This window comes from Euprymna scolopes, chromosome 32, assembly GCF_053919585.1.
Source record: "Euprymna scolopes isolate OS-2025 chromosome 32, ASM5391958v1, whole genome shotgun sequence".
Classification (NCBI taxonomy): Eukaryota; Metazoa; Mollusca; class Cephalopoda; order Sepiida; family Sepiolidae; genus Euprymna; species Euprymna scolopes.
The window spans coordinates 3,619,560-3,641,654 of NC_136513.1; the positions used below are offsets into that span (position 1 = coordinate 3,619,560).

General features: G+C 32.5%; 1 protein-coding gene across 1 annotated transcript in view; it reads right to left on the reverse strand.

Moving 5' to 3' along the window:
• Positions 1 to 22,095, reverse strand: part of LOC145256188 (uncharacterized) — a 491,452-nt gene that overhangs the window by 89,283 nt on the left and 380,074 nt on the right. The window contains exons 13-14 of the mRNA XM_080114776.1: positions 19,794 to 19,884; positions 7,837 to 7,901 (exon numbers count right to left, since the gene is read on the reverse strand). Coding sequence (XP_079970902.1) covers positions 7,837 to 7,901; positions 19,794 to 19,884 — 156 coding nt within the window. The remainder of the gene's footprint in view (positions 1 to 7,836; positions 7,902 to 19,793; positions 19,885 to 22,095) is intronic.

Genomic DNA, 22,095 nt, shown 5'->3' on the forward strand with positions numbered 1-22,095 from the left:
TATTAGAAAATGTGCTTAATAAATAATATTTCACCCTTTATTTATACCAATCCTTTAATTAATGAAGCTATATGTAACTACAGAGCATATACTAATAAATACGAAAGTACCGATATACTATATTCCAAGATGGTGTCAAGTTTATCGTTTATTTTTTTAATATCTTAAGAATTGAACATTTAAACATGCTGACAAAAGTAAACAGCAAGATAGATAACATCTTATAATTGGCATATACACTTTTATCATTTATATATATATATATATATATATATATATATATATATATATATATATGTATATATACAGCCTCCTTCAGTCTTTGACAGACTATGGATACCGACGGAAGAGTGCCTGCACGTGAAAGTTTTGTGGCGGGAGGTGCGCAATCTCCAACCACACTTCTCCTGAGTCGACATTGTTAAATACCAGTGGCAAGTGAACGACTGGAAACAAATACCGAGTTGGGCGGAAAGCACATACATCGCCTAGAATTCCCAAATGGTCACCTATTTTGTACTAACCAGGATCAACATTGGTTAGCGTCGGTGATCTGACGAGAACCGGCGTGTCAACGCGATTATGCTGTATTATATATAAATGGATCATCATTACTTTTGGAATATCATTGCTATGCGCAATGGTATGTGTTGTGGTGGCAACCACTTATTTGCATATGCGAATAACATAACACTATAAATGGCAAGCCTAGGTTGGCCTTGGTGTGTCTTACTCAAATGCCACCGGAAGTGACGCCGAAGAGCGTACATGTCCTCCCACCAAGACTCTCTGACTCGACACCGTCATTTGTACATATTGTAAATATACCTTTTCTTTAATACACTTATTATTGCGTTATCTTGTTGTTTGCGTCTTCATTGTATTTCCTTACTAATTATTGTTCAACCTTGCAACCACAACAGTTGGCGACGAGATATGAAGCGTCAAATATAACAGTTTGACGAAGAACTATTTAAAAAAAAAAGTACAACGCAAAGGTTGACCATTTTGTTTTAAGGAATGCAAAGTGTTGACGAGCAAACGGATTTTACGCTAAAGAGAAGTTTCAACTCAAGTGAAAAAAAAACTCTAACGTGCAAAAGCGACAATTTACGCCGTTTTCTGGGAATCCGACTTGCAAACGAATGTAAAAGTGAATTTTTGTTTGTCGCTACACGACAAATCTTACTAAGGACCAACTTGCAAACGAAAAGCGAACTTTATTCTGTCGCAAAAACGACAGGTCAGACCCGTATTACGAAAAGCAAGGAAGTAACCTACGAAAAAAGTTCACCAGTGGATTCTAATTACTGTTCTCCGTAAACAAAACAACAACTAAAGGACTTTTTAATTAATGTTTTGGTTGACATCGGTGCTAAAAGGAAATACCACAGCTAAAACTAAAATTAAAGGAAAGGATTTTTTTTCTTGAAGTTGTCACTGAATAACGGATAATACAGTAAAACGTCACGGAAAAAAAGGTAATCTCAATTTAAGAGGTATTTTAATTACTAAAATACTAGAAAAAAACTCAAAGAACTAAATGTACTGCATACATTTATTCAATTGTGACTCGAAAAAAAAAAAGAACCCAAACTTTTATTTGTGGAAAGAGTTACTTATTAGTAAGTGCCTAAAAACGGAAAGTCAATTCGATTTCGTGATTCCAGATAAACCTGTTTTATTTTTTTTTTTTGCAGCGTGACTCGCAAAAAGAATATATTATTGCAAGCAGCGATATTATTATTGAAAACAGGAGCTTACAGCAATTTGCTTTTTTGTTGTAACCCAAACCGGTGTATATGGTACATGGTACAATATTTTTTTTAACTACACACTAAAAAAAACAAACAAAAAAAAACATGGAAGACTTATCAAAAATGTTCATGCAATTTTTACAAGCACAGGCTGAGCGGGATGAACGCAGACAAGCTACACAAAACGAGTTTTTGCAAACACAAATACAGGCACAGGCTGACCGCGAGGAAAAGAGAGAGGACAGATTATTGAAATGGCAGCAGGAACAAGAAGAAAAGCAGAAAATGGCGCAATTAAAGCAGAAAAAACTGCAATTGGAACAGGAAGAAAGGCATAAGAAAGTACAATTGGAACAGGAAGAAAGGCATAAGAAACTACAATTGGAATATGAAGAAAGACAAGAGGAACGTTTTGCTAAAACACTGGAACTACTAAAGAGTAATCGAGAAAATGTCGATAGTGTTAATTTCTCCCGTACAACTATTTTTAATAGCATGGACACATTTCATTATGTGTCTGAGGAAGAGAAGAATTTTGAAGCATACTACACAAGATACGAGGATGTTTTTCAACTGGACTGTAAAAATTGGCCAAATAGTCAGAAAGTGAGCCTCTTACTCAGAAAATTGGGTACACCAGAACACAGCAAATTCGTAGATTACATATTACCTAAAAAACTGCGGAATTAGAGTTCATGGAAGCTGTAAAATTACTAAAAGAATTATTTAATCCAAATATATCTCTTTTTCATAAAAGATGGCTGTGCATGAATCTAAGAAAGATGGACAACCAAGATTATTTGACATACGCATCAGTTGTCAATAAAAACTGCGATAATTTTAAGCTTTCAGAACTAACGGTAGAATATTTTAAATGTCTAATCTTCGCTCAAGGGTTAGTTTCCACGAAAAATGCAGAAATACGCAGACGAGTGTTGTCTAAGCTGGAATCTGAGCAAGATTTAACCCTCCAGAAACTAGCAGACGACTGTGAAAGGGCCATTACACTAAAAAAGGATTAAAAAAATATAGAAGAATCCGGAGTGGCATATGTAAGAAAAGTTAGAAAACCATACGCACCAACCAAGAACTTTACAAAGAAAAGCAATGGAACGGGATATTCCAAGGATAATAACCATAAATATAGTACAGAATATAACAAGCCTTATCCTAGATATAACTGTAAGAGATGTGCAGAAAAGCATTGGGAATCAGATTGTCCTTATAAGAAGAAAAAATGCTACATTTGTAAGAAGGTGGGACACAAAAGCGATTGCTGCAGATATAAAGATTTCACCAGAAAGAGAGTACAGCAAACAAAATCAAATACAAAATTAGACAAAGATCGGCGAAAATACGTAAAAGTTGAAATATTTAAAACATCAATAAAGTTACAACTCGACTCCGGCTCCGATGTTTCTATAATAAACCTGAATACGTGGAAAAAGTTGGGAAAACCGGCCATGATGAAAACTAGTAAAGCAGCCCGGACGGTAACTGGTGGCGGTATAAAATTTGAAGGAGAAGTTGTCCTCCCGATAAAATTGAAAGGGATTTTGAAGAAATTAAAAATATTCGTACTAAAAAATAGTGAAAATCTGTTTGGAATAGATTTAATTGAGAAATTCGGACTATGGGATAAGCCAATCAATACATTCTGTAAAAAATTAGAATGTTCTTCTCCAACAACAGTAAATATAAAAGACGATTTAAAAGAATTATTTCCTGGGGCATTCACGACTAACTTAGGTCGCTGCAATAAATTCAAGGCCTCGTTTGAACTTAAAGAAAACGCCAGCCCAATTTTTAAAAAGAAGCGAAATGTTCCGTTCGCTGGGTTGGAAAAGATTGATAAAGAATTAAATAGATTGGAACAGACGGGAATTCTATCAAAAATAGAACACAGCGAGTGGGCAGCCCTCACCGTATACGTAAAGAAAAAGAATGACGAAGTTAGAGTGTGCGCAGACTTTTTGACCGGGGTCAACTCCCTATTAAAAGATCACCATTACCCCTACCAAGCCCAGAGGAAATATTCACGAAGTTGAATGGGGGTAATATCTTCTCCAAGATAGACTTGAGCGACGCGTATTTGCAAATACCGGTCGAGGAGAATTGCTCAAAAATACTATGCATCAATACGCATAAGGGATTATACAAATACAACCGATTGCCTTTTGGCATCAAAGTAGCGCCTGCCATCTTTCAGCAAGTGATGGACACCATGCTAAGTGGTATTGAGTGCGCATGTGCATACCTGGACGATATTGTTGTCAGGAGCAAATCCCTAGAAGAACATAAGGAACATTTGAAACAAATATTTACTCGAATACAAGAATTCGGCTTTAAAGTAAAAGAAAGTAAATGTGACTTTTGTATGAGCGAGATTAAGTATCTTGGACACATAATAAACAAACATGGACGACGTCCAGACCCAGACAGATCTGCGGCAATAAAAAATATGCCAGCACCCGATAATGTAACAACCTTGCAGAGTTTCTTGGGACTCGCAAATTATTACCAATCTTTTATTGAAGGAATGCATAACTTGCGAGCCCCCTTAAATAATCTGCTTAAAAAGGATACACCGTGGAACTGGACGCAAGAATGTCAAACCGCTTTTGACAAAATAAAGAGCGCACTAACATCCGAATTATTCTTAACGCACTTTGACACAAACTTAAAAATAGTCGTCGCTAGTGACGCTAGCTCCTACGGCTTAGGAGCATGCATTCAACATATTATGCTGGATGGGTCTAGAAAACCAATAGCGCACGCTTCGAGAACGCTGATACCAGCCGAAAGGGCATATTCACAAATCGAAAAAGAAGCGTTGAGCATAATCTTTGCCGTGACTAAATTTCACCGATATTTATATGGTAGACAATTCATACTTGAAACCGACCATAAACCGTTAGTCACGATCTATGGATCAAAAAAAGGATTGCCGGTATACACCGCAAATAGATTGCTGCGCTGGGGTACAATACTACTTAATTACGATTTCCAGCTACAACATCTAGCATCAAAAAAGATTTGCCATGCGGATGGACTGTCAAGACTGATACCACAGAAACACAATCTGGAAGAATCAGTCATTGCAGCAATTCGGACAAATGTTGAAGTAAAAAATATGGTAGCAAACATCATTAGGGAACTACCCGTAACTTTGTCGGACATTAAAAGGGAAGCCGAGAAAGACGAATATGTAAAGGACATAAAAGAGAAAATTATAACGGACACAAAGGTACAGGAAGTTTTCTACATATGTGACGATGTGTTACTGTACAGCGAGAGAGTGGTAATACCCAAAACATTGCAGAATAGGATGTTAAGAGATTTCCACACAGGACATCCGGGGATAAATCGAATGAAGTCGTTAATGAGAAGCTACGTGTACTGGCGTAACATGGACACTGACATAGCGACAACAATTGATAAATGTAAAGGATGCCAGTTAGCGGCAAAATCTCCACCTATAGTACACAAACCTTGGCCGAAAACCGACCAACCATGGTCGAGAATCCACATGGACTTCGCTGGTCCAGTAAGTGAAAACTATTATTTAATTGTAGTGGATAGTTTCACAAAATGGCCGGAGGTAATGCGTTGCAGGAATCCAACAACGAATAACTCAATAGGGTTCCTACACGAGTTGTTTGCAAGATTCGGTGTACCAGACACACTGGTCACTGACAACGGAACGCAGTTCACATCCGCAGAGTTTAAGGAATTTTGCGACACGTTCCGAGTGAAGCACATCACGACTCCGCCGTATCATCCAAGGTCGAACGGCCTCGCGGAAAGGTTCGTGGACACGTTAAAACGAGCGTTAAAGAAATCCATTGGAACACCAACAGAAAAAGCTTTGCAACAATTCTTGCAAGTATATAGGATTACACCACATCCTAGTACACCATCAAACATATCACCAGCTGATCTAATGTTTGCCAGAAAGGTAAAATCAGCGTTTGACAAACTATTGCCTAGGCAGGCAATTATCCGAAACACTACACACACGAGAAGAAAGAAATATAACTCGGGAGATCGAGTATATTTTAAGTGCTACAGAAATAACACATCTTACTGGGAATGTGGAGTAGTGGATAAACGCATTGGTGATTGTACATACATGATTAAAGGCCCACAGAATATACATAAAAGGCACCTAAATCAGATAAAAAAAACGTCATATCCAAGATGATGATGATACGACAACAGTCGAAGAGGAGGACACCATAGATATCATATACGAATCTTTTAATTTGGAACCGCCTCAAAATGCACCTGAACCCCGAAGATCAGGTAGGAAAAGAAAAGTGAATGAACCATTAATGGTAAACCCAAAAAGAAAAAGATATTGAAATCTGTGTGACTTCAAATCTTGGGAGGGGGGTGTTGTGGTGGCAACCACTTATTTGCATATGCGAATAACATAACACTATGAATAGCAAGCCTAGGTTGGCCTTGGTGTGTCTTACTCAAATGCCACCGGAAGTGACGCCGAAGAGCGTACATGTCCTCCCACCAAGACTCTCTGACTCGACACCGTCATTTGTACATATTGTAAATATACCTTTTCTTTAATACACTTATTATTGCGTTATCTTGTTGTTTGCGTCTTCATTGTATTTCCTTACTAATTATTGTTCAACCTTGCAACCACAACAGTATGTAGATTTGGAATATATTTAATTTGAACAATTTTGACGTAAGGAGTTAAATATGGTTGAACATTTTTCATGAAAATCAAGAGATCACCATTGACATCAGTTAATTAATATTTCCCACACTGCAGTCGCATAGCCTTTTCTAAAACACTTTAAGGGATTATAGTAAAATAATTATGTCGGCCCCTTTAAGAAACCGTTTCTTATCGTTGAGTACTTTCAGTTGAATTAAGTCGGTCAATTTAGTATAGATCATATAATGATTAGATCACTCTGACTGACGTAAAATAAAATTTAAGAATAAAATGTTTAATTTCAACGTTGTTTCACGGTGGTAACGGTAGCCGAATGGATACGGTCCTGGCTAATCAACTCAGAGATAAATTGTGTCGCCGGGTTCGAATCTATCGACTGGTGTTAATTGTGAAACCCTGCACTGAAGATTCCCGAAAGGATAAATCTGCACTGAAGATTCCCGAAAGGATGAAACACTATTGTCTAGGTATTTAATTATTATAGTAAAATAATTGATTATAAATATATATATATATATATATATATATATATATAGGCACAGCTGCCCATTTAATTATTTTGTTTAAACATTATTTCCTGAACTTTTCTTACTTCTTACGTTAAATTAAGCCTTAAATCTTAGACAGTCTATTGAATCAAGATAATTTAATAAATTTTAAAAAATTATACCAGATATAAGGTAATATCTTGGTTTTAATGTTCACAAGAAGGCATAAAATTTATCAATCATGGATTATATCAGACGCCATTTAAGAAAAAATATTCAAAAATTACATTTTAAAAAATATATTCAAAAATATATAATAGCATGATAATATTTTTATAGCTGAATGTCCGGCTATTCGCCGTGGATATGAAACGCTGAGGCGTCCGTATGATTTTCTTACCAAATATGCATATTTACATACTATTATTAGAGGTTATACTCACTTTTATGACAGCTTAGTCTGTGTTTATAAGTAAAGAATATCATTAACTGTAACTTTTGTGTGCCATAGTATGTTCAAACAAGGTAAGATATAACTATATTGCGTGTATTTGTAAGGTATTTCTCTAAAAACAATAACAATGCATATTTTCACATTGGACAACAATTTAAGGGAGAAATCTTTAAAGACCATAAATAATATCAGAAGAAGCAATCCAGCGGTTTCGCCAAACTTCCTGCGGAACTCTGAAAATCCATAAGATGACAAAAAAACCCAGAGCGCTTCAACGTTAGGTTGAGGATTCGAGAGCAAATATTTACTGTTTCGATTCTGAAAGGATAGGCCTTGCAAAGAGGGAAACACTATATATATGTGAATAAATTGAAAGGCAGGCAGACAAACGGACTGACAGATAAATAGATAGATAGGTAGATAGATATTCACCTCATGATGATGGCTTCCATCACAAAATCTTCCCCTGCTTGTTCTGTGCTCAAGGCTGGGAGTGTCTGCACAATGTAAACGTATTTTATTTTTTATGAAAATAAAATTAAATAAATCTAACAAGAATACAATTTTAAGCGATTTTTGCATGCGTAAAGTGTAAAAGAAAAACATAGAAAATATTTTTAGATAAATAACATTTTTCACATGATAAATGTGTTTCGAAATAATATCTAAACGTCAGTAATTCTTTAAAATGATGTCGAACTCTTATATGGAATTCAGGCTTCTCATTAAATTTTTGGTGGAATCGCCATACAAATGTTTTTCCTAGTAAAAGTTATATACATATATATATATATATATATATATATATGTATGTATATATGTGTGTGTGTCTGTGTGCGTGTATATATACATACACACATACACACACACACACACATATATATATATATATATATATATATATATATAGTATTATGCATCAATTCCGTCTCGACTTATAAAGACCCAAGAGCTACTTGAAAAGGTTGTCAGTTGAACTCTCAAAGCGACTATGATGCATGTGTGGAATGTACAGAAAATAAAATAAAATAGCTTCAGTATAAAAGAACACTCACTAATATGTATTTATTAGATTAGATTTGAAGACCACCATGTTGTATTCAGTTATATTCAGCTGAAATACTAAGAAAGATAACGTTTTTGTTGAAATGCCGTTTAGCTTTTTGTACACAGATTGAAAAAAAAACATTTTCTCTGGTTACAGTATAGTTATTGCTGCGAATGTATTATGGGTAAAAGTAAGGGGGGGCTTGAATATTTGTTGAACATTTACAAGGAACATATTGATTTGGTAGAGAAGGACTAGCAAACTCTTTTCTATATAAAATTATCTGAAAAAATGGGAGATATTATGCCGAACTAGATTGTAAAGTCGGTTTTAAACTCAGACAAGAAATGATACTACATATATTAAAGAAGTAAAATTCATGATAAATAATTAATACAAATTTGTAATACTGATTGTCACTTTCTTTTGTTTTATTTTTATTTTTATTTTTTTTATCTTTTTTTATTTATTTATTTTTTTTTAAAATTCATGATAAATAATTAATACAAGTTTGTAATACTGATTGTCACTTTCTTCTGTTTTATTTTTATTTTTATTTTTTTAATCTTTTTTTATTTATTTATTTTTTTTAAAATTCATGATAAATAATTAATACAAGTTTGTAATACTGATTGTCACTTTCTTTTGTTTTATTTTTATTTTTATTTTTTTAATCTTTTTTTATTTATTTATTTTTTTTTTAAATTCATGATAAATAATTAATACAAGTTTGTAATACTGATTGTCACTTTCTTCTGTTTTATTTTTATTTTTTATTTTTATTTTTTAATTTTTTTATTTTTTAAATTAATGATAAATGATTAATACAAGTTTGTAATACTGATTGTCACATTCTTCTGTTTTATTTTTATTTTGTATTTTTTTATTTTTTATTTTTTTTAAATTCATGATAAATAATTAATACAAGTTTATAATGCTGATTGTCACTTTCTTCTGTTTTATTTTTATTTTTTTTATTTTTTTTTATTTCTTATTTTTAAAATTAATCATAAATAATTAATACAAGTTTGAAATACTGATTTCCACTTTTTGTTTTATTTTTGTTTTTATTTTTTATTTTATTCTTTTTATTTTTTTATTTTTTATTTTTTAAAATTCATGATAAATAATTAATACAAGTTTGTAATACTGATTGTCACTTTCTTCTTTTTTATTTTTATTTTTTATTTTTTTTTATTTTTTAAAATTCATGATAAATAATTAATACAGGTTTGTAATACTGATTATTACTTTTTTCTGTTTTATTTTTATTTTTATTTTTTATTTTTATTTTTTAATTTTTTATTTTTTAAAATTCATGATAAATAATTAATACAAGTTTGTGATACTGATTGTCACTTTCTTTTGTTTTATTTTTATTTTTTATTTTATTTTTTTATTTTTACCTTTTTAAATTCATGATAAATGATTAATGATTAGTTTGTAATACTGATTGCCACTTTCTTCTGTTTTATTTTTATTTTTTATTTTTATTTTTTATGTGTATAAATTCATGATAAATAATTAATACAAATTTGTAATACTGATTGTCACTTTCTTCTGTTTTATTTTTATTTTTATTGTTTATTTTATGTTTTTATTTTTAATTTTTTAAAATTTATGATAAATTATTAATACAAGTTTGTAATACTGATTGTCACTTTCTTTTGTTTTATTTTTATTTTCATTTTTTATTTTTTTATGTTTCTATTTTTTATTTTTTAAATTCATGATAGATAATTATTACAAATTTGTAATACTGATTGTCACTTTCTTCTGTTTTATTTTTATTTTATTTTTTTATGTTTTTATTTTTTATTTTTTAAATTCATGATAGATAATTATTACAAATTTGTAATACTGATTGTCACTTTCTTCTGTTTTATTTTTATTTTATTTTTTTATGTTTTTATTTTTTATTTTTTAAATTCATGATAGATAATTATTACAAATTTGTAATACTGATTGTCACTTTCTTCTGTTTTATTTTTATTATTTATTTTATCTTTTTTTCGTGAATTATTTAGACTTTCTTTTGTCGCAGAAGTACATTATATGGGGAGATTAATCTCTACCGTTTTTATTTTCTGGTTTATTTTGATATCATTAAAAGCTATAATTTTTTTAACTAAGTTTCTTGATATTAGAAAAGGATTATTTTAATTATTATATTATTTAGATAAAAAGGAAAATAGTTTCTGCAATTCCATAAAATTATTTAGGTATGTTGCCGAGAATATACGTACAAAAAGGTGGGATAAACCATATTAAAATAGACGCGTATTTTTTCCTGAATAGTATTTTCACTAGTCGGGTTAAGTAAGCTTGTAATATGTCCACATACTTACATGCTTGTCGTTGGTATTGCTTACGATACGACAGGATAAACCATATGGAAATAAGGCGCGTGTTATTTTCTTAATAATATTAATTCTAGATAGATGAAGTGAGATGGTTATATGTTTTCATTTGTTATATGCCATGTCATTGTCATTGCTTTGATTTCCTTTGGATTTAATGTTACATATAGCTTTTATATATGTTTAACGATATGCGTTATCTTTTTGTTATCTACTCTAAACATGTTTATCCGACTCGCTCTTAACAAAATATCTTACTTGGCATAGCTAGATGCAATTAATGGTTTATTATAATACCCTTTATTAATATGATTATTAAATGACTATTTTCTGTCGAATATCTAACATTTTTCTTGCATTACTGATATTTAATTGTTTCAAAGATTACAAATACTTTTATTATAGTCGAAACAAATTATGTTATTTGCATTTTACTACGTTAAAATGTAATTTCAATACAAATAACAATGGATAAACCTATAGAGTAGCAAATGTTCTAAACATAACTCGAAACTTTAGTGATTCTTACGGAATTTTTAATTTTGATTACAAAGATGTATTTTCAAATAAGTTTTTTGTTATAATACCTTTACTTAATATATCATTTTAAAGACCGTTTTTCGTTCTATCGATTAGCTTTAATTACAATCGATTAAAAAAATATATGCCATTTTTGAGAATGATGAATATAGGATAAAAAACGCAAATTCGCACCATTTTCTCATTTCAATTCAAGCTAAGCCGAAAGGGTACTGAAACAACTCGCGATAGCGACGAAGCGTTTGGCTCAGGAATCACTACAGAACGCATAGCACAATGGTGGTTTGAGAAATTTCGTGAGACGACGAGAATCTTGAAGTTGATGAGCGTAGTAGTCAGCTATCGGACGTTCACAACGATATATTAAGAGCGTTCCTCTAAGCCAATCAACGCACATCTGTTCAAGAACTTGCTTCTGGATTAGACATAACGTATACGACGATTTCCAACTACTTGAGAGAGATTGGAAAAACAAAATAACTTGATGAATAGGTTCCTCACGTATTAAAAGACTACCTGAAAGAAACGCCGTTATGAAGTGTCATCTTCACTTCTTTTACGAAACAAGAACGACCAGTTTTTCCACCCGGTTATGGCTGGCTGAAAGTGTTTTTTTAGAACAACCGGCGCCGCTCAGCGCAGTTATTAGACGCCGGCGAAGCTTAATGATACTTCCCGAAGCCAGATTTGCACCAAAAGAATCCTATTATTTAATAATATTCTCATTAGTATGATAATAGTTAGTAGTTTTCTAATGCCCTTAGTTATGCTTGTCTTACTATAATAACCATCATAACACAAAAATCCCACTAGTTTCAAACATAAATAAGTTTTATACTAATCTATGAAATCGACACATATATAAACAGACACTTCATATTTAGTACAAAGTTAAAGAAAGCAATCGTCCAACACTGATTGGAAAAAAGTTTGTTTGGAAGAAATACGAAATAACTCTAATCCATCACACGATTGCATTGTTTAGTTGCAACACGAAAGCCATTGTGTAATGAAGAACATTCGTCGAATGAAGGAACTACAAAGACCACCTGTTAAGAGTCATATTCACGCATCTCCCTTCGTGACTTGCAAAGAAACTAATTTTTGTGCATACATTTCCGCAAGACCCTGAAGCAGTTGTAATTAACTAAGTCTGTTCACAGAAATATCTTTAGTTTTCACATATATGTATACGTATATATATTATATATATATGTGTGTGTGTGTGTGTCTGTGTGTGTGTCTGTGTGTGTGTGCTTAATTACTCTAGCAGCAGGATGACTGGAACCAATAAATAACTGTTGCTCCGATAAAACGAATAGGACTCTCGACCCACTGACCCACACTAAGTCGTTCTACTTTTAATTTTTTTATCTATTGTTTTTCTATGTTTTTATTTGATTTCCCATTTTTCATATTTATTTATTTCTGAAAGCAATATTAATCATATCTATCTATTTATTTTTATTAATAAAGCTGGCCATAATAAAAAAAAGCATATTCATATGAGTCATATCCATTCAGATAGGAATCAGTGTCATATAAGAATGTATGATGCCCATTATTTTATATTTCTTTATTTGAAATATCCGGTAGAGCTATTTATAGATGCAACTCGCATTACTTATTAAATTCTATGTGCGATAAAGTAGTTGCATTTTGTTACATATCCATTTTTAAAAAATTCCTTCACGTCATGTCGAGACGTTTATTGGTTTGTATAACATTTTTTATTTATATTTGTAATTAATGAATATTTCTATTAAGCAAAGCTACGATAAACTGCTAATGTAATTACATTAGATTAAAAACTTCTTAACGTAAATATATTTTTTTAAATATGCTATATATGTATTTAAATATATCCATTAAATTTAGAGACCTTTTCAAAATAAGATTTACTTGTGTTTCTTGTATCGTTACTTCCATCTTAATTATTTGCCTACAAACCTCAAATATTACTTTGCATTTTTTTTTCACTGTTAGAAGTAATATTTCTTGGCCTGAGTCCACGTTTCTATGTTCAAATTTAAAGCTACTGTATAGATATAAATAATATAATATTATAAAACTATATGAATTGATATATATATATATATATATACATTTAGCTGTATATAAATAAAATGAACTCAATTTTCCCCTCCGACTTTGACCTTAATAGGATTAAAAATCATGACATTACATGCAAATGTAATGCGTACAAACTGTAACATGTTATCTGAGGTGTGCTATAGGCCGATTACCTGTACAGTTCCTCAACAATGGTACATTACTATATTTTTTCCGGTGAGAGTCCACTACCAAAATCGGTTAGATTCAATGGAAGTTGCATAATCTTTTCTCTCTATTAGATTCCTCATTTTCCCGCTCCCCATTTACATCGCAGCGGATGCGTTCACAAGGAACAGTACGAAGAAACACCGGTTCGGAGTCGTACAAGGTTATTTATGCCGTTTTTTGTTTTTTCATTTAATCCTTTTCCCCTGATTTATGCTTTCTGTTATCCAATAATAAAATAAAAATTAAAATATATTACATAAGAAAAATGCGAATATGGAAAGTAATATGGTTAAAATTAAAGTAAAGACTATTTGTTTAAGCTTGAAAAGAAAAAGACAAGATATTCTAGTAAAAAACATACTAAATTTATGACTTAAAATATTGCGGGGCAAAGTTTTTTTTCAAGTTCAATTTAGTTTTATATAATACAATTGGTAATGCGGCAATATTTTAAGTTATAAATTTATTATATTTTTTACAAGAATATCTTGTTTTTTTCTTTTCTAGTTTTAACAACTATGTTTTTTACTTTTCTAAGTTTAATTGTAACCATATTACTTTTCATGCACGCATTTTTCTATGTGATCCATGATTATTCCAAGCTTTGCTTTGTCAACAATCGATAAAGCATTATGACTAACATCTTATATTGACTAAATAAAAAAACAAATAAAAAAACGTAATTAAGTAAATAAATAGTCAGCATAGTTTTTGCTGGCGTGCAAAGGCGAAAGTTCGGTTAGCGAATGAGTGACAGATCAGGAGATTAGTGAATTATTAGCGACAGTATTAGCTGAATCGACATAATCGTGGTGATAAGGAAAACAACGCTGGCGCACAACGAGCGAAAACATTGCAAAGAGGGCAAAATATTAGATACAGTATATATATATATATATATATATATATATATATATATATATATATATATATATATTAGAAAAGCATTTCATCCAAGGCATGAAAATTGTCAAACAAAATGTTTTTACTATAGGCTTTAAAAATATACGTACAAGATTCAATTTGAAATTTATTTATCTTCAAAGTGCACTTTTATGTATTTTACAATGTAAGGTATAAAAATTTAATTCAAATTGAATCAAAGAATTACCTTGGATTTATTTTATATAATGTACATTCTGTTTCACTTTAAAAAAAATAATTGAATTTTTTTTATCATTAATTGCTAGATGAAAGAGAATGTTTTTAAATTGCAACACCGACTAATAAAAAAATAAACCAAAATTACTAGAATACAATCTTATTGTGTTACGAAACAAAAATAGGAAATACGAAACGTTACCTTTTGGGGGATAGAATTTTCTCAGTTAATTTATTTGGATCCAAGATTTATGTCTTGCACATTGGTAGATGCAAGTACACACTGTGTTGAAACAGATAACGATGCGTGTTGATTTCTTTCCCCGATAGGATTTTAATTTTGAATTTGTTTTTTTACGTTATTTGTGTTTAAAACAAATATGATAGGAAGGACTCTTCTAAAGATAACGTTACTTCATTAGAAGCTTCGGTTACACGAAATGTGTTTTTTGGGTTTTTTTTTTTACAGAAATAAAATACTTCACAATAAGTTTTACAAAACGTTACCTGATACGTAGGAGAGTAATTTATATTGCCTTTGATAACATTTGTCTATAACATATTTGTTTCGTTTTTTACGGAAATACTTTTTCGTTTTACCACTTTCGTTTGGTATTTTGCGAAAGTACAAATTATTTGGCAAATGACCGTACTTTCCATTTTAATAATGGCTATCTGTATCATAACGTTATTACTTCAATACGGTACATAAAGCATGAGGGAAGAATACCTTATATGAAATACCATTTCTCTATTTGATTATATTTGTTTACGCTGTTCACACATGCTAGCCAAAGAAAAGGAGCTTTTGATTTTTAGAGTGTGTTGAGTTGGAAATTTGCGTTTTTTTGCTTTAGGGTTTTCATGCTAACTAATTTTCAGCGGTAGTTGTCTTTATTACATTATCAAATCAATGTAAAGAATATACAGGTAGAAGAGTAACTCGTTTTTAATTTAATAGCATTTATTTAAAAATGTAAATTATTATCATGCTTGTGTTTTGTCCCTTTTGTTTCGTATATTGTTAGGTGAGAGTACTATTTATATGGCAAAGAATCCCCTCTTATTTGGGGATTCTAGATATGACCTTAAACTATATCCGATTGTTAGGTCTCAGCTTGCGGGCTTTGGAGAGGGTGTAGCGACCCTTTAATTGCCATTCCTTCCAGATTCACTCTTACCCAGAGTGGTAGTCTCTGTTAGGGTCCCAAGTATGGGTTAAATGGAAACTGACTTGAGAAATATATATATATATATATATATATATATATATATATATATATATATATATATATATATATATATATATATATTCTAATAAAAAGATTTTTCTTCAAAGTCATTGGATTCGGCATTAAATAACCTGAAAAGGGTTCATATTCCGTAAAACAAAAACAACCAACTAACCCTCTTATTTTGAGCATGGGTTTTGAAGATATCCTCCAATAATGAAATGTTGAATTTTTAGGGGGTGAGCTGGGTGATACATTATTTTTTTAACGGTAATACACCAGGCTGTTTCCTTATGTGAGAAACACCCAACTCCTAAAAGGAGGAGAACTCTGGATTGGAACACAAAATAATATAGATTGCTTTAGTTTAGAAAGATTTATTCCTCCTTGAACTAGGTCACAATAGACGAAGTGTAGCATCAGAACAGATGATACATTTTGTTCCTAGAAAAAAGGCCAATAAAAATGTATTGATAAAATAGTACCCGAGAACTTCAGAGAGGAGTGTACATATTATATATGTCTCTGATGAATATCACACTATAACTGTTAAAATCTATTTCACGGAAAACAAATTAAAACATTAATTTCACTATTGTTAAAATTTCTTCGTTAACATTTCAGATTTCGATTGCCTGAGTAAGTTGGAGGATTTGGAAAATTATTTTTGCAGGTGATGCCCCCACATATTTAATTACATGAAATCTGAACAAGATATTACACTCCTTCAGAACTTTTACGGTATATAATGTTTACTTTTATGTTTACCGTGAATTCATTAATAAACAATGCAACCTGATGAATCCTAGCGTGGATGTAACGCGGAATATTCTGTGTAGCTTAATTGTCATATATATATATTTTAAGTACTATATATATATATATATATATATTAATATGTTGAAACAGTTTTATAACTCAATAATGTTGATAATATATATATATATATATATATATATATATATATATATATATAAGGGAGTAGTCACCAACAATGTGTATTTTTAACATTATTTTATTATTCCGTGTCTTGGTTTTTCATTGAGAATTATGTTTGGATCATTGTAATAATGTTTTTAAGTCATTGAAATCGTTTACGCGCGTTTCAGACGGTCCGTGATGCGTCCTCGTCAGAAATTATTTTCAAATGTGTTGGAGATGTAAAAATGGCGATTTTCGTAGTTAATTTGAAGTTTTTCCAAGGCTTGTAAGTGTTTATTATTCATTGGTATGCTTAATTTTTATTGCTCTTTTATTGGGCTTGTCCAGGGAGACCTTGACCTGGCTGTAGTCGCTATCTCTTTCTGCTAATGTTTTTTTCTTTTCCTTTAGGGTGGGGTAGGGTGTGTGTGTGTGTGTGTGTGTGTGTGTGTGTGTGTTTATGTGTGTGTGTGCGCGTGTGTGTGCGTGTGTGTTTGCTTTTATTGGTTTGGGAATGTGTATATTGTTTTATAGTATTTTGGGGTTATTTGCTTCCTTAGGAAGGCGGCTGTGGTCCGAGGTCGTTACTAATGTGTATGTGTGGGGAGTGGAGGGGGGAACTGGCTCTTCTGAAATAAGGGTAGGGGTGCTTTCATTCTATTTTGATATTTATTTTTTGGATTCTTGGATTTTAGTATTGTGATTTTTCGTTTTGGTCTTTTCGGGTATTCCTTATATTATGTTTGTTTAGAAAGAGGGGTGTATTTAAAATAGGGGATATATATATATATATATATATATATATATATATATATATATATATATATGTATATATGTATATATATATATAATTATTTCCACAGCCCAACGTACGCCGCAGCCCACAAGAGCAATGCTAGCCAAGGAACCGGAAGTCTAAGACTCGAGTTTCGCCCTCATTTGGGCTCATCAGTCAGACATATTCGCACCCAGAATTTGAAACCTACATGCGAGGCAAGCACTCTACCAACTGAGCAAACGCCCCGCACACAAGAAATTTTTATTCTTAGGTTGACCGTGAATTTCTTGGATGCGGGGACTTTGCTCAGTCAATAAGGGCAAAACTCGAGTCTTAGACTTCCGGTTCCTTGGCTGGCATGACTCTTGTGGGCTGTGGTGTTATTTGGGCTGTGGAAATAATTATATATAATCTCTTACATTCTGAAAATTCTATAACAAAAATTGCTCGTTAGGTTAGCTCTGCTGGATGGCGTCGTTCTTTCGAGTTCAAAATCCATATTTTTTAGACATCGGCTTGGGGTTCAGCTGGTGAGATGACCACGTCCCTTTTCGAGATGAAGTAGGTCTATTCCACAGCTTGATTTCGTCGCGGTTTGCTTGATCTGTGTAGGTTAATTGAATTTCTTGTGTGTGGGGGGGAGGGAGTTTGCTCAGTTGGTAGACTGCTGCTTCGCATGCAGGAGGCTCCGGTTTCAAATCCCGGGTGCGGATATGTCTGACTGATGAGCCCAAATGAGGGCGAAACTCGAGTCATAGACTTTCGGTTCGTTGGCTGGCATGACTCTTGTGGGCTGCGGCGTACGTTGGGCTGTGGAAATAATTATATATAATCTCTCACATTCTGAAAATTATATATATATATATATATATTTATATATATATATATATATATATATATATATATATATATATATATATATAATCTGTTGAAGAAAAAAGACCCGGATACGAATTGATTTTAAGAAGATTTAAATTTACATTTGATTCTTCTTAAAGGTGTAGTATTAAAAACAAAACTTTGAGAATGTAGTCCTTATGTTTTCTAATTATTAAACTTTACACTATGCATATTATAATCTTCTTGTACCATCGTTAAAAAACACCGATTACAAACAGCCTTATTAAATCTGCACAGAATAATAACTTCACCAATTCTATGGCATTGGAAGTCCCTATTTCAACTAACTAAAAAGAATATGGTTTTATTAATTTATGAGACATAGGTTAAAATTAGCCCGGAAAATTTGTGAGTGTGTAGTTGTTTGAGTAAATGTTGGATCAGTCTCATCCAAACATACGTCTCACTCTTACTAGTAATATACCTCGATTAGCAGGATATTCTTTTATAATACATTTCGTTTAATTAGAAAGCATTGCGCTATTTTACTATATTACTTCAAGAAATAAAAATCATAATTACAATAAATATTTTTTTGATTTTAGTTAATAACTTATATAAAGTAAACAAAGAAAACAAAATTAAGTATTTATTACGTAAAACAATATTGTTCGAGGTATCAATCACATTGTCATAAACCATAAAGCAGTATTAAATTAACACCAGTATTATACAAGGTAAGCGCAGCTATATATCATTATTGAGTTATAAAACACTTTCAAGTTTAAGTGTAAAATGCAAATGGCTACTTAGGAAATGTTGATAGAGTTTGTATACGAGAATCATCTACCGCTTATGAGAAAATAGTTTAAGGATTGATTGATGTATTAATTTTTACATAAGGATGTTTGAGCTGCGGATACTATTTAATTAGTAAAACAAGCAAGTTAATATCTTACTCTATAAGTGCCTTAAATTTCCTTTTACTGAAAATATATATTAAAAAAAAACAACGTTGGGAAAAAGGATCCATAGCTTTGTATATAAAATTGACATTCCAGTATAAATTTGCTTCGTAATATATACTGTGTCTTACATACTTCTTAGAGAAGAAAGATTATGCATGCCATTCAAACTTTAAGTTCCAGAAAGTAAAGAGAATATATGCAGTCATTGTGCGGAAATGCTTCACCTAATTAAATGTGATTGCAATTGACTGCTTAAGGATTTGTATTTTCTGTCCCTAATAGAAATGTATCGTCATAAATAAAGAGAAAGACGCTTACCTTAACGGCAACTGGATATTCACTGTAGCCGCGCACTATATTGCTCAAATGTCCTTGGTATACTTCCCCAAACGCACCTTGTCCAATAGGCCTTTAAGTATAAAAACAAAAATAGTATTTAAACATTAATACAAGTTTCTGTATTATCTTAACGCTCATGGTTTCTTCGCCTTGTAGGGTGCACAATTCAAACATATATATATATATATATGTATATATATATATATGATTTATATCTCTACATGTTATCTGGCAAATTACAGCTCTGTACTAATTGTGGTTTTTGTTTTATAGGTGTTTGAACTGAGTCAGGTGTGAAATGGAGCCTGTTGAATGTCGAGCAGTGATCCGATTCTTGTATTTGAAAGGACACACACCACAGGAGACTTTTCATAAAATGAAAGAAACTTATGGTAATAATGCCCCACTATATGACCTTGTAAAACGCTGGCATCGTGAATTCAAACATGGCCGGAAGTCTGTGGAAACAGCTCCCAGACCTGATCGCCCCCCCTTCTGCCATTGATGAGGCATCTATTCGTCAAGTTGAGGCTACCATTTTGGAAGATTGGCGCTTTACTATTCGCCAAATAGCCCAAGACGTCAAGATTAGTACAGGGTCTGTGAAAACTATTATTCATGACCATTTGCATATGGATAAGGTGTCTGCCAGATGGATTCCCAGGTTGCTCACACCATTCCAGAAGCGAGAACGCGTCGAGTGCTCGAGCATGAATTTGGAGATGTGCTAAGAAAATGAGTCCAAGTTTTTCAAAAGGCTGATTAGACAGGTTGAAACCTGGGTCCATCATTATGACCGAGAGACTAAAGCCCAGTCAATGCAGTGGAAGCACTTGGACTCACCACCTCCAAAGAAGGCAAGGGTGCAACCCTCCGCTGGTATGGTCATGCTAACAGTCTTCTGGGACCAGGACGGAGTAGTGGTGACAGATTTCCTGGCAGAGGGTACCACAATTACAGGAGCCTATTATGTTTCACTTTTGAGGAAATTAAAGGAAGCTATCGAAATCAAGAGGTGGGGCAAGATCAGCAAAGGTACCCTCCTCCTGCATGACAACGCTCCGGTCCACAACTCGCATGTCGCCAGATCAGAAGCATGGGCGTGTGGTTATGAAATCCTTCCCCATCCTCCCTACTCTCCTGACCTTGCACCCTTTGACTTTCACCTCTTCCTAGCCATGAAGTTGTTTTTGAAAGGAAAGCGTTTCCCAGATGGTGCAGCCTTGATTTCGTAAGTCACGTCGTGGTTGGAGGACCAACCTTGGGTGTTCTACATAAACGGTCTCCAGAGCTGCATCAAACGATGGGAGAAATTCATAACTCTGTGAGGTTCCTATGTAGAGAAATACTAATAACTGTGCCAAGTTTCGTTACTCTACTGTTATGGGAAGTGGGTCAGGGGCATTACTTATTTCACGCCCCTCGTATATATGTCGACGTAAAAATCTATTATCAAATGAACAAAAAGGAGAAATATAAATGCTATGACTGATATGATGCGTGAGAAAAGAAAAAAAATCGGAACAATAAACGAGAAAAGAATTCATGAGAACCAAAATCTCACACGACGGGAACAAAAGTAATAAACGCATCTTGGAATACAATTAACGGTAAAACATGTGTTATGCAGACTGTCGAGATAGTGAGTGAGATTAGGCAGCAACGAAGCGAGGCACGTACGTGCGACAGAGATTTGAAAACCCCGCGTGGAGGCAACGGAAATTTAACAGATGTGTATCCATGGGAGGCGAAATATACGTGGCCGACACAGTAGCGTTTTGTTAAAGACAAGGAACTTGTAAAACAAAGTTTGGAAAGTATCATGAATAAATACCTTTTAATTTAAACTAAAAAACCAACTCTAATTTATTTCCATTTGCTTTTCCTTTGCGAGACTTTCGCGCACAACGTCGGCTCACAAGTTGCATTAATCTATAAAATATATATCTATTTATATGTACATATATATATATATATATATATATATATATATATATATATATATATATATATTGGGGTGGACAGGGCTCCTGTAAGCCGTGGTGAAGGCAACCTTTCTAGGAGAAGCAAATCTCTGATTTAAAAAACCAGAAATCGGGTGACCAGTACCCGCATTAAGCTGGTCTGCAGTTTAACTTGTTGCTGGCTATCTTGCTCTTGCTTATTGCTGGATCTCAACATTTTGAACCGAGAGCGTAACTTAGCTGTCGTACAAAGCTAAGACTCTGTAACATCATTTGTATATAGATACTCCCTCAAGCATTTGTCTATGAAAATGATC